We start from the raw sequence: 12,992 nt of genomic DNA on the forward strand, positions 1-12,992 counted from the left end.
AAAAAAAAAAAAAAAAAGATTTTAAGATATCAATATTAATTATCTCTCCACTAAGTATTTTAAAATACCATTTTAAATGATACTACACTATATGTATAGACATACTTGCTTAAACGTAAATTGTATCGCTTCGCATTTGCGCTGTTCAAGTACTGACATAAGTTCTTTTATTTTTTCATCACCTCGATCCAATTCTTCTTTCCGTTTCACTAATCTTTCTTTCTGATCGCTAAAGGACATAAACTGATCCAAAGCTTTTTTATTCACATGACTAGAAATATAAAACATAAATATAATAAATTTGCTAACACAATCTTTAATTTAACATTAAAGACAATAATTATTAATAATTACTGACTTAACATAATAAGTCAGTAATTATTAATAATTATTGCCAATTTACTATATTTAAATAGAAAAAATACGTACCTATATTTTTTTAAATGATTATTTGCCTTTTCCATTTCCTTAAAAAGCTGTTTCGTAGACATTGTACTAAACTTAGAATAAGCTTCGTGGCTAGGCAACGCACCAAGTTCAGTAATTTTTTGTGTACACTCCACTATTTTCTGTTGCAGGATATTTAACTTGCTTGCTAATTTTTCCAAGTCTTTCGCATCCGCTTCTATTTTCTCTTGCGCTTCTTTTTCCTTTAATTTCCATTTTTCAACTTCGGCAGACTCCGATTTTTGCTAAACGTACGACAAAATAGGAAAATTAAAGATTATATATTAATTTAAACACAAAAAGTAGCCATCGTGTTTTTAAATACTTACTTTTTTCATGGCATTGGTCACTTTTTCATTTTGCACTTTGAAGTCCTCGTTTACTTTCATTAATCTCTTTTCGATATCCGCTAACTGGATCTTTGATGAATCAAGCTGCCGCTGTCGATCTTCGACCGATATCTCTTGTAAAGCTTGAACTAGCTCATCCTTTCTCCTCACTAAGTTGTTCGTTAATAAATTCTCTAATTTATTCTTCTCTGCTTCTAATTGCATTCGTTTCGCGAATGCTTCTTTATTCTCCTTCGTTAAGCGTCTTATATCGTCATTTAATGTATCAACCTACCAAAATCGATACTAATAAGAATCTTCAATTCAAGGTAAAAAAAAAAAAGGAAAAAATATAACATTTTTAATTCAACTGCATTTAAAAATCTGTTTACGCTCACTTGATGCTGATCTGTAACGGATAATTGTGCCATAAGTTCTTGGTGTAATTCACTCTCCAGACCATCTTTAGTTGCACGCATAGCTTCCAAACTCGAAGTGCATTGTGCAACACTCTTTTCTTTTGGTGCCCGATACCTTTCTATAGCACTTAATTCTTCCTTCATAAGACGTATTTCTGCTTTCATTTTGTCGTATATATCTCTGTCAAGTTAATAATGAACTGTTAATTAATCCCCATAATTAAATTCACATGCACACGCACACGCGCATGCACGCACGCACGCACGCACGCACGCACGCACGCACTTACGTACGCACGCACATCCCATTCGATGGCGCAACATCCCACAGTCGGGACAGGGCCTACCTCTCATGAGATTTTTGGAACAATGAAATTAAGTTGTTAACCTAATGTCCAATTTCCCCTCCCTCCTCTCTAGCCTGAGGGATCTATCCACTGATATATAGGACTTACAATTTAACGCCGGATCGACGTGGGTAATCAAAGGTCTCTTTTGATCACCAGGTAGACATTTCGGGCTAGTTTTGACTTTTTAAACGCGAAAAATCGCATATGATACTGAATCCGAATCTCCGTACAGATTGCGAGTCAATCGTACCGAGACAAGCCGCTCGATGTCTTATATTTTGTGTGTGTGTGTGTGTGTGTGTGTGTGTGTGCGCGCGCGCGCGTGCGTGCACGTAAAATATATAAGTTTTGAAATCAATAATTATAATCCTAGATAAAAAAAATATCATCTATATAATTACTTACTTAGCTTTACTATTTTTAGTTTCAGTCCTTTGCATTTCGCTAACGTAAGAACTAATATTTTGATCCGCCTTTCTGATTTCTTCCTTAAGTGTCGTTAATTGGGTTTCGAGAGTAGAAATTTGTGACATTAATTCCGATCTTGTTTTTTGTATCTCAAGCCGAGACCTGAGTGTATTGAAATATCCGCCAGTTAAGGAGCCTTTGGATGAAACTTGGTCTCCTTCTAACGTAACACAATCTAAACCGGAATCCCGCGCCAAAGTTGTTGCTGCTTCCAGATTACGACAGATCAAAGTCTTCCCAAATATATATCTATATTTAACAAAAATATATGTTAAAAACAAATGTACAATAATAATATAAATTATATATCACAAAAACAAATAGAGCAAGAAAGTAAAATAATTCTTATTTAATAATTTTTATTTTATATGCTTTTACCTTAACGCTTTATCAAATTTAGGATCATAATTTAACTTGGATATCATGGGTATAGCATCAGAGGTCTGTGGATAATCAATATCTTTTACATGCAGTCTATTCAGTGGCATAAAAGTTACTTCTCCTGGCAACCGTTGATTGTTCATTTCTTTTAAAATTTTTGTGCCAAACTTATCGGTCTCCACAATGTGATGAAACAATCTATTCCCAGCGGTTACTTCAACAGCCATATAAACGCTCTTGTCACAGTTGAAATTTTCAATTACAGGTCCGTAGTAGCTACTCACTTCATTAACCATATCTTTTCGCCCACTACAAAGATATTAAATATCGTATATATTACATGTTATCATCATCTCATCATGGATTTTAAAACGGAAGCGTTAAAACATTTCTTTAAAAAATTATGCATATAATACATTTATTTATATTATAAAAAAATTGATCTTACCGAAAAGTGTCTAGTACTTTGCGTACGCTATCCCTGCCATTTAAAATAGGTTTGCCAGCCATGGATCTTAGACTTTGATCTGCTTTCGCTAAATCCTCCTTTAAACCAGATAAATTTAATTGCAATACACTCTCCTGCCGATATCTGCAATCCGACATATTTAGTTTGTAAAGATTTCTAAGAATTCTAATGCGTTTATTAATTTAATAAATTAAACATACTGTTCTTTTCGAGTTGCTTGACACTGATCTTTCGATTTTGTAAGTTCATAATATTGCTTGTTATGATCGTCTATTGACGCACGTTGTTGTTCCATCTCGCGCGTATGATCTCCTATTTTCTTTTCCAAAGCAATCTGTTTCTCTGCATCACGTTTTAAATCTTCGCTAATCTTTTTTTGATGCTCTTCTTTATCCTTTATCTGTTTCGTAAGCTGCTTAAGTTCATTTTGTATCCACTTATCTCTTTCATCCTATCAATATATTAAATAAATCTTTAAACTATTATATTAGGGTTTAAGTATAAAAACAGAAATACAATTTAGTTATTATGGATTCACAATAATAATTTTTACCTTAGTGGTAAATTGACTACCACGACCTTGTTTAGCATATAATTCTTTGCGTTTTTGCTCTTTTAACTGTAATTCTCGTGTACACTCTTCTTCAACACGTTTCATTCGTTCATACTGTAAAGAAAAATGTTTCCCTACACATTCTAATATTATAAATAAAAAAACACGCATAAATTAAAAAATATATTTAATCTCATCTACATTAAATATCTGAAATTTTTTTCACCTCTGGCTTAAGAGACTTTAACTCAGTTTCTCGAGCAGCGATATTAGACTTCAATTTTTCTAACTCTTGTTGAGCTCGTTTTTTGCTGTCATTATCACCTTTTACTTCCTCTAACAAGTCGTTAATAGTAAAAGTTAACTTATTCTTTTCTTTCAGCAATTGTTGTTGCTCCGCACTGCATTTTACAAACATTTTATTGCAAATACTTCTCTATCGTTTATTTTATATATATATATATGCAATCTTTAGTATATGTATTACCTAAGAGTGTCTCTTTCTTCTTTGGCAGTCTGCACTTCCTTTTTTGCTTCCTTTAGCCTCTTTGTAGCTGCACGTACCATCTCTTGCGCTGTTTTAGCTTCGGCACCTAATCTCGCCTGCTCAGCTCCGCTATTTGCTCTAGACTCCTCGAGCTCTTCTAATTTTCTTTTATTTTCTTTAAGTTCGCGTTCATGGATTGTATATTCTAAACAACGACGTTGTTTGTCCCAACGTTGATATTCTTTCAGTTCTTCCTTCTCTTCCTCAAGTGTTTTCAAACGCTCTTCTACAAAATATAAAATAATTATTTATTTATTTTTTTGCTTTATCTATTTTAAATAAATCTTGGAGGTTTTGATCTTTATAATTACCTATTGTTCGCAGAAAATCTTCGATTTTTTCTAATTTCCCTTCTGTTTCTTTCAAAATAGACTTTGATTCTTCTCTTCTATCATCGTATACTCTAGTACCCGCTACCTCTCTTAATAATTTCAATCTGTGGGAATCTGGTGCTGTTGCCATTTGATTTATCTACAAAATAATTATATTATACTATAGATAAATATGAATATATATATATATATATATATACTATGTTAACAAACCTTTCCTTGCTTCACGATATAATATGGATTTGATCTAGAAAATCCTGCAGACTCTAATAAATTCATCACATCATTTCTTGTCACAATTTTTTTGTTGAGAAAATATTGGTCCTTCTTGGAGCCGATTACTCTCCTTAAATAAACTTCATCCTTATCGATCTAAATAAAAAAAAAAATAGCTACTCACTTCATTAACCATATCTTTTCGCCCACTACAAAGATATTAAATATCGTATATATTACATGTTATCATCATCTCATCATGGATTTTAAAACGGAAGCGTTAAAACATTTCTTTAAAAAATTATGCATATAATACATTTATTTATATTATAAAAAAATTGATCTTACCGAAAAGTGTCTAGTACTTTGCGTACGCTATCCCTGCCATTTAAAATAGGTTTGCCAGCCATGGATCTTAGACTTTGATCTGCTTTCGCTAAATCCTCCTTTAAACCAGATAAATTTAATTGCAATACACTCTCCTGCCGATATCTGCAATCCGACATATTTAGTTTGTAAAGATTTCTAAGAATTCTAATGCGTTTATTAATTTAATAAATTAAACATACTGTTCTTTTCGAGTTGCTTGACACTGATCTTTCGATTTTGTAAGTTCATAATATTGCTTGTTATGATCGTCTATTGACGCACGTTGTTGTTCCATCTCGCGCGTATGATCTCCTATTTTCTTTTCCAAAGCAATCTGTTTCTCTGCATCACGTTTTAAATCTTCGCTAATCTTTTTTTGATGCTCTTCTTTATCCTTTATCTGTTTCGTAAGCTGCTTAAGTTCATTTTGTATCCACTTATCTCTTTCATCCTATCAATATATTAAATAAATCTTTAAACTATTATATTAGGGTTTAAGTATAAAAACAGAAATACAATTTAGTTATTATGGATTCACAATAATAATTTTTACCTTAGTGGTAAATTGACTACCACGACCTTGTTTAGCATATAATTCTTTGCGTTTTTGCTCTTTTAACTGTAATTCTCGTGTACACTCTTCTTCAACACGTTTCATTCGTTCATACTGTAAAGAAAAATGTTTCCCTACACATTCTAATATTATAAATAAAAAAACACGCATAAATTAAAAAATATATTTAATCTCATCTACATTAAATATCTGAAATTTTTTTCACCTCTGGCTTAAGAGACTTTAACTCAGTTTCTCGAGCAGCGATATTAGACTTCAATTTTTCTAACTCTTGTTGAGCTCGTTTTTTGCTGTCATTATCACCTTTTACTTCCTCTAACAAGTCGTTAATAGTAAAAGTTAACTTATTCTTTTCTTTCAGCAATTGTTGTTGCTCCGCACTGCATTTTACAAACATTTTATTGCAAATACTTCTCTATCGTTTATTTTATATATATATATATGCAATCTTTAGTATATGTATTACCTAAGAGTGTCTCTTTCTTCTTTGGCAGTCTGCACTTCCTTTTTTGCTTCCTTTAGCCTCTTTGTAGCTGCACGTACCATCTCTTGCGCTGTTTTAGCTTCGGCACCTAATCTCGCCTGCTCAGCTCCGCTATTTGCTCTAGACTCCTCGAGCTCTTCTAATTTTCTTTTATTTTCTTTAAGTTCGCGTTCATGGATTGTATATTCTAAACAACGACGTTGTTTGTCCCAACGTTGATATTCTTTCAGTTCTTCCTTCTCTTCCTCAAGTGTTTTCAAACGCTCTTCTACAAAATATAAAATAATTATTTATTTATTTTTTTGCTTTATCTATTTTAAATAAATCTTGGAGGTTTTGATCTTTATAATTACCTATTGTTCGCAGAAAATCTTCGATTTTTTCTAATTTCCCTTCTGTTTCTTTCAAAATAGACTTTGATTCTTCTCTTCTATCATCGTATACTCTAGTACCCGCTACCTCTCTTAATAATTTCAATCTGTGGGAATCTGGTGCTGTTGCCATTTGATTTATCTACAAAATAATTATATTATACTATAGATAAATATGAATATATATATATATATATATATACTATGTTAACAAACCTTTCCTTGCTTCACGATATAATATGGATTTGATCTAGAAAATCCTGCAGACTCTAATAAATTCATCACATCATTTCTTGTCACAATTTTTTTGTTGAGAAAATATTGGTCCTTCTTGGAGCCGATTACTCTCCTTAAATAAACTTCATCCTTATCGATCTAAATAAAAAAAAAAAAGAGATAAAATTATACATATTGACAAAATCTAAAATGATATTAAATATATATGTATATTTAATTTAATATTACACACATACACGCGCGTACGCGCGCATGTAGAAGTTTAGTGACATAAACTACTAATGATTTTTACCGGTAATCTTCCGTCAGAATTATCAAATATGATTTCTACGTGGGCAGATATAACACGAGGTCCTGTCCCTTCATGCAATAGCCCCTGTCTCTGTTCTGGTCTGAGATGGGAGAACTCATCACTTAAGACAAATTGAATCGCATAAAAGAAGTTACTCTTGCCAGAACCATTTCTGCCAACTTGAAAGAATAGTATTCTCTCAGTTACAATGTATGGTTTCCTTTTAGAGGGCACACTCGACACAAACGTCGTTCTATCCTTCTTAACATTCAACGAATGATAAAGATAGAACGACGTTTGTGTCCAGTGTGCCCTTTAAAAGGAAAGCATACAATGTACACATACAAATGATGTAAATCTTATTAACTGCGTATCAATCCTGTACAAGCTCATCAATTACATACCCACTACATTGTGTCTTGGATCGAATGGCTCGACAACTGTCTGTTCACGATATGACTTAAATCCTTGGATGATTACCTGTTCCAACACAAACCCATCAAAAAAATCGTAATAACAACAATGTATCGTTGCTCCGAATTAATAGATTAGCCTTAGAAATTCGACAGTAACTTGTGTATTCATGGTAACGTATAATTTATGCACATAAAACCTCGATAATAATCTAATCAAGAATTAGAATGGAAGAAATACAAGGTAGGTAAAATTGTGTAAAGACGGAGCATAGCTCCGTCAAGAATGCTGTTAAGTTGCGACACAAATCCAAATACAATTTGCTTACAATACCTGCTTAATGTACATGATGTGACGAGAAGTCCGACGTGCTTATCATTCGTGATGTTACTCCAGAATATGATCGGGAATGCGAGACTCTGACGTCAAACGCGACGAAAACATTCGACCGATTTCAACCGATTTGTTGGCAGAACGCGCAAAAGCAACATTTGTATAACACGCAGGGATGCAGACCAGCGACCACGAAAAGTCCCCAGGTTTGGGCGGGAGACGCGCGAGAATGCATGAAATACAAAGGCCAGAGGGCGATGAGTACGATATGTCGTATGATGAATATCCATACATACATACTCATACATACCTTGGGCACGTTATGCTGGATTCACACTGCATCCGATTTTCGTCGTACGACGAATCTGCAACCAATCAGAAAACAGGATTTGCTTCGCATTGATGATACGATTTTCCTGATTGGTTGCAGAGTCGTCGTACGACGAAAATCGGATGCAGTGTGAATCCGTTACTTTATTTTGAAGCGCCTCTATGTCCACAAAACATGAACTATGTAGCCAATGTCCACGATCGTGTCGGTAATGTCCACGATTTTTTGGTTCGAATCTTCCCTATTGCCTCCTGGGAGGTTGGAGCCATTAACTAAGAAGAGAATCGATCGATGGTTAAACCGTGAAATTCTCTGTCAACACATTTTATTGTGATATTTAAAACATATTTAATAAAATATACATTTTAAGTATTTTATCGCAATAGGAATGTCTCATTGTTCCATTCAGATTAAATAAGTCGACGGCACGCGATGTTTGTTTTCCTGCTGAATTGCTAGCTGGATTAAAATCTCGTCACGTAACTGATATCGCTGTTACGTTAATTATATATTGTCAATTAAAAGAATTCACACATAATTTGGTACAGTCTGCTTATTAAGTGATCAATTGCGATGGCATCAAGTAGAAGTACAAGAGAAGTTCTATTATCACTGGTGGATGATATCGAGTTGATAGCAAAGTAAGTTTACTAATAATAAAATATATTTGTCTGATATTAATTTTCTTAAGTTAATATAACTTAATTAAAACACAAATTTCAAGTATTTCATATAACTGGAATAAAAATATAAGTATTTGCAACAGAGAGAAGGGTTTTGTAATTGATTAATCTATATTTTTTTCATCTTATATGTTTTACTTTATTTTTTGTAATTAAAAATATTCTGTTATTTGTTTTCAGGGAGATGATAGAAAACACAATTGCTCAGAAGCCTTCAAAACTTTCAAGCATAGAACATGCTCAGTTAACTGAATTGTTAGTTGCCAAGGATAATGAATTAAAGGCGATGCTGAAACGAGCTGCTGAACAGGCTAAAATTAACTTGAAGATGGAAGCATTAAAAGCAGAGGTAGAGAGACAAGATCAGGATATCCAGCAACTGCAACGACAGTTGAAAGAAGCAGAACAGATTTTGGCTACTGCAATTTATCAAGCAAAACAAAAATTACAATCTATCGCACGTGCCAATAAGAGGCCAGTTCCTTCGGAAGAGCTTATTAAATATGCACATAGAATAAGTGCAACCAATGCAATTTGTGCACCTTTAACATGGCAGCAGGGAGATCCAAGAAGACCATATCCCACAGATCTCGAAATGAGAGTAGGATTTCTAGGACGATTGAGTGACTCAAACAATCTACCTTTAAATGGACAATTACTTGGGTCTCATCTAGGAGTACCATCAGATTTACATAGGGCAGGACATCCTGCTGGAGGTAAAATTTTTTGTGTCTATCATATTTGAATTGATATAAGGATGAACAGGTTTTAAAGATATTTTTATTGTTTTAGACCCACCTGTTTCGCAATCAAATCAATTTGCCTGGCATCCATCGGGAGAGATTCATATGTCAGTTGGTGGACAAGGCAGTGTGGCTGTGAATACACATAAACAAGAAACAGAAGATGTCGAAGTTATGTCTACAGACTCTTCTAGTAGCTCTTCTAGTGATTCTCAATAGATATTATTATATTATATTACAGAAACGTGTTTAAAATATTTTTCTCAATAAAACTTGAACAAATTGTATGAAATTTATATGTATATATTGTATGTGTATATACATACATAAATTTGATTTGTATCAGTAACATGGTGCATTTTGAGCATCTGTTACAAGGATCATAAAAGCTGATTTTTAAAATGAGATTCAAATCTTAGTTTACAAGAAACATTAGGAAGAGGCAATTATTTAAGTTGTATAAACTCTCTTTAACATTTGGCTTAAATGGATATTTTGTTAATTGTATATAGTATGAAATATGATTATAATACATGTTAAGACTTATCAGTTATAGATTAATGCAAAATTATTTACATGATAAAATTGTCTTTCCATGATAGATAAATCATATATAAATCAAATCCGATCTGGATTTTAAACTCGATGGCACTAACATTACTTTAAGCTTAAAGGCAAGGGTCTAATGGATAATTGATAAGAAACCGTAAAATCTGTAACCATAAAAAATTATCTGTCGTCCATAATGATATTCCATAGTGGTTACATTAACATCAGATTGTTAATATCCTAAGATGCTTATTAACATAAAAAATTGCTTATCAATTTAATATATTACTACTACTTTAGTTCTGTTCATGTTTGTGTTTCAAGACCGAAAAAGATTTCAGAATTTGCAGAATTGGCTGTGTACATAAATTTACTCTGAAATTTTTAAGTACCAAGATTTGCTTTTATTAAAAAATAGGTTTATTTTTTATTTCTTTTAATTAATTTATCCTCGTCGGTCTAATACGAACTGTAATTGTTATAATCATTTAATAACAAATAAATTTGTGATTAAGAGGAACATTACAATTTAAAGTTAGTATACATACTATATATGTCTATCAAATATACATATAACTGATATTTTTAAAGTTCAAACTTTATTAGTTTAGATTCAATAAATCTGTAGTTGCATAGAAAACATTTGATATATGTAAATATTATTTCAACATTCATCGTTAGAGGTACATTCCAAAAGAATTTTTGGTATAAATTTATGTAACGTCGCAGAAGTGTAATACATTTCAGGATTGGCCTGCAACATAAAAAGTGAAGTCTGATAAAATAAAAAAAGGAATTGTATCTTTTTGTATAGAATAATTAACATCTGAATTTTATACAAACTAGTAAGATTTGTTCGTTGAACTGCGATTTTTGAAATAAAACATTTTCGTTGGTAAACGTCAAGCCAAATAATTTACAATCCGCTTGGATTTTGCTTATATCTTTATAAAATAAAAGTTCTTGTAATTTTTGTCCCGGAAATGTCAATACTCTGTTATTGTAGCCAGAACTCATGATTTGTAGAACATTTCTGAAATATAATATATCCCTTATTTAAATAATTATTTAGCAAAGCTTAATTATTGAAAATTGTTTACATGCGTTAATAATAGAAATAAGTGAATTATACCTTCTGAAGCTCTGCAAATTACAAAAGAATGCACAAGCTAATATGGGGGGTAACTGTCCAACCAAATGACAAATACAAACATAGTTTCTTAAATACCAAGCAAGTGATATTTTTGTGGCTAACTGAATTGCTGGTGATTTTCTGCACATACAACATAAAAAATAAATATGTAAAAAAGTTAATGTTAAATATTTTTAATGCTTGTAATACTTGCACACATATATATATAATAGCTTTAATTTTTTTTTATCACAATAATGACAACTTACTTTAAATCAGATGGAAGGGTAAAAGCTCTTTTTAAAGCCTCACAATCTCCAATATGAAGAAGAATATATACAGCTTCCATTTCTGATCGGCTATTGTCTAATGCTAATTTTTCAAAATCTTTATGTACTTCTGTATTATTGGTTACATTTTTATTTTGTCGATCATATAATATAAGTAATCGCTTGATACATTCAAATAGATGTTTGCTATTTATTTTTGCATCAAATTCTGAAATGTCTCTTTCACATAGCCTAAAAAAAGAACCTATTTCTTAGCACTTTTAAAGAGAATTCAATTGAAATTAGTAATGATTGTATTCGATTAACTTGTACCTCTGTGCAGCATATATATGAAATCGAATAATTGGCTCAAGAAGGAGAATACTTGTGACAGTATCAACTCTTTGTATTACTGCATCTTGTCGTACTGACCTTAATCTATCAAATACAAAATCATATATCAATACCCAATCTAAATCAGTTTGTGTAATTATCCTGAAATGATATATATTTTAAGTATTATAAATCTTGCAATAAATTAGAATAATAAACAATGTTTTATTATATAGATATTCTAATAGCAGTAATGTTTAACAGTAATAATGTATTTTTAGAAATCTTAGAAATAAATCATACTTAAATAGATAGTTGAAATTACTTGGTGAACAAGTATCGGACAGTGGACAATAATACATGTGGAGGACGCAACATATTTGGATCGGTCATAACTTGTCCAGCAGCAGAGCGACTGAAGCATTTTATAATCTTTGCTGGATCAGCTTTGGGTTTTTTCATGTGTTTCATTCCCTCATCAATTTCATATTTGTGTAACAAACCTGCTCGTTCTCTCCTGAAAAAATAATTCAAAATTTGAAAAGCCGTATATTAAATTCGCATGTTACATATAAAAATACAAGATATATAATAATCTTTTTTATAATTACACCTAATAATACACATATCTCATTTTCAAATGTAAAATAGTAGGAAAATAAATGAAAATTCATGTTGACATTTGTGAGAAATTTGAAGCAAAAGTTAATTGTACATATTTCAAAATTTGGTTTACAACCTTCGTCCACACACACTTTGCGAAAAAACTTACATAAGTCGCTCTTTTTCCGGACACATAGACAGGCATCTTCCTACTATTTGTTCGGCAATCGTTATTGCACTCGTTGCGCCTTTCGCCTCCATTCTTAATTCTGTATTCATTAATTCAAATAGGCTAGCTGAAGATAGAGTCCTAAGATATATCAGAGAAACGCTACCGGCTTAAAGGTACCTTTTCACGAGCTGCTGAAACTGGCCGTTCCAGCGACAAAAAAGGTTACATGATAAAAATTGACGAATAGCAAGCGAATATGACGCTTGCTATTCGTCAGTTTTTATCTCATGACCTTTTTTGTCGCTGGAACGGCCAGTTTCAGCAGCTCGTGAAAAGGTACCTTAAGTCAGTATCGCAAAATTACTAAGGAAAGTAATAAAAAAGTAATAGAAATGGCGTCGTTTGCAGACGAAATATGAAATTCACCAATCGTCTATTAGGGCCACTGTCACCAAACTTCGATTAACTAATCGGCCTGCAAAGTTACTGTGGGCCGGTTAGTTATAGCGTTTTCCACTGGGAAAACTGGTGCAGCACTAGCGCCGTGCTACCCAATCAGCATATCATATTCAAAAAGTATTTTTTAAATATG

The 12,992-nt window shown here is 32.2% G+C and overlaps 3 protein-coding genes across 4 annotated transcripts in view; 1 reads left to right on the forward strand and 2 right to left on the reverse strand.

Annotated features, from left to right (window-relative positions):
* Positions 1 to 7,707, reverse strand: part of SMC3 (structural maintenance of chromosomes 3) — an 8,935-nt gene extending 1,228 nt beyond the window's left edge. The window contains exons 1-16 of the mRNA XM_018551127.1: positions 7,586 to 7,707; positions 7,243 to 7,318; positions 6,839 to 7,017; positions 6,526 to 6,684; positions 6,292 to 6,451; positions 5,921 to 6,206; positions 5,660 to 5,834; positions 5,434 to 5,547; positions 5,081 to 5,331; positions 4,860 to 5,003; positions 2,392 to 2,703; positions 1,951 to 2,262; positions 1,175 to 1,376; positions 777 to 1,067; positions 430 to 692; positions 102 to 271 (exon numbers count right to left, since the gene is read on the reverse strand). Of these exons, the coding sequence (XP_018406629.1) occupies positions 102 to 271; positions 430 to 692; positions 777 to 1,067; positions 1,175 to 1,376; positions 1,951 to 2,262; positions 2,392 to 2,703; positions 4,860 to 5,003; positions 5,081 to 5,331; positions 5,434 to 5,547; positions 5,660 to 5,834; positions 5,921 to 6,206; positions 6,292 to 6,451; positions 6,526 to 6,684; positions 6,839 to 7,017; positions 7,243 to 7,318; positions 7,586 to 7,600 (3,109 nt within the window). The 5' untranslated portion in view covers positions 7,601 to 7,707. The remainder of the gene's footprint in view (positions 1 to 101; positions 272 to 429; positions 693 to 776; positions 1,068 to 1,174; positions 1,377 to 1,950; positions 2,263 to 2,391; positions 2,704 to 4,859; positions 5,004 to 5,080; positions 5,332 to 5,433; positions 5,548 to 5,659; positions 5,835 to 5,920; positions 6,207 to 6,291; positions 6,452 to 6,525; positions 6,685 to 6,838; positions 7,018 to 7,242; positions 7,319 to 7,585) is intronic.
* A 723-nt stretch (positions 7,708 to 8,430) lies between these two features.
* On the forward strand, positions 8,431 to 9,561 carry MED4 (mediator complex subunit 4). The gene is made up of 3 exons (XM_018551204.1): positions 8,431 to 8,557; positions 8,780 to 9,315; positions 9,392 to 9,561. Exons 1-3 carry the CDS (start codon positions 8,490 to 8,492, stop codon positions 9,559 to 9,561), a joined length of 774 nt encoding a protein of 257 aa, XP_018406706.1. The 5' UTR covers positions 8,431 to 8,489.
* Positions 9,562 to 10,526: 965 nt separating this feature from the next.
* On the reverse strand, positions 10,527 to 12,553 carry LOC108782829 (germinal-center associated nuclear protein). Of its 2 annotated transcripts, XM_018551207.1 has the most exons (7): positions 12,398 to 12,553; positions 11,951 to 12,142; positions 11,626 to 11,787; positions 11,293 to 11,544; positions 11,024 to 11,164; positions 10,735 to 10,924; positions 10,527 to 10,645 (listed from the first exon to the last, which is right to left on the reverse strand). In XM_018551207.1, exons 1-7 carry the CDS (start codon positions 12,505 to 12,507, stop codon positions 10,556 to 10,558), a joined length of 1,137 nt encoding a protein of 378 aa, XP_018406709.1. In that variant the 5' UTR covers positions 12,508 to 12,553; the 3' UTR covers positions 10,527 to 10,555. The 2 variants fall into 2 exon arrangements, with proteins under 2 accessions (XP_018406709.1, XP_018406708.1); XM_018551206.1 differs by lacking the exon at positions 12,398 to 12,553 and having other exon boundaries at positions 10,735 to 10,942; positions 11,929 to 12,058.
* Positions 12,554 to 12,992: the final 439 nt, after the last annotated feature.

The sequence above is a fragment of the Cyphomyrmex costatus genome, unplaced genomic scaffold (genome assembly GCF_001594065.2).
Source record: "Cyphomyrmex costatus isolate MS0001 unplaced genomic scaffold, Ccosl1.0 scaffold135, whole genome shotgun sequence".
In the NCBI taxonomy this organism is placed as follows: domain Eukaryota; kingdom Metazoa; phylum Arthropoda; class Insecta; order Hymenoptera; family Formicidae; genus Cyphomyrmex; species Cyphomyrmex costatus.

Bases quoted from the DNA above. Each gene is read 5' to 3' on its own strand.
- MED4 (XM_018551204.1), top strand. From the start codon at position 8,490: ATGGCATCAAGTAGAAGTACAAGAGAAGTTCTATTATCACTGGTGGAT. The intron at 8,558-8,779 runs GTAAGTTTACTA...ATTTGTTTTCAG, and splicing joins GATATCGAGTTGATAGCAAA to GGAGATGATAGAAAACACAA. The intron at 9,316-9,391 runs GTAAAATTTTTT...TTATTGTTTTAG, and splicing joins GGCAGGACATCCTGCTGGAG to ACCCACCTGTTTCGCAATCA.
- LOC108782829 (XM_018551207.1), bottom strand. From the start codon at position 12,507: ATGAATACAGAATTAAGAATGGAGGCGAAAGGCGCAACGAGTGCAATA. The intron at 11,545-11,625 runs GTACAAGTTAAT...TTCTTTTTTTAG, and splicing joins CATATATATGCTGCACAGAG to GCTATGTGAAAGAGACATTT. The intron at 11,165-11,292 runs GTAAGTTGTCAT...TTGTATGTGCAG, and splicing joins ACCCTTCCATCTGATTTAAA to AAAATCACCAGCAATTCAGT.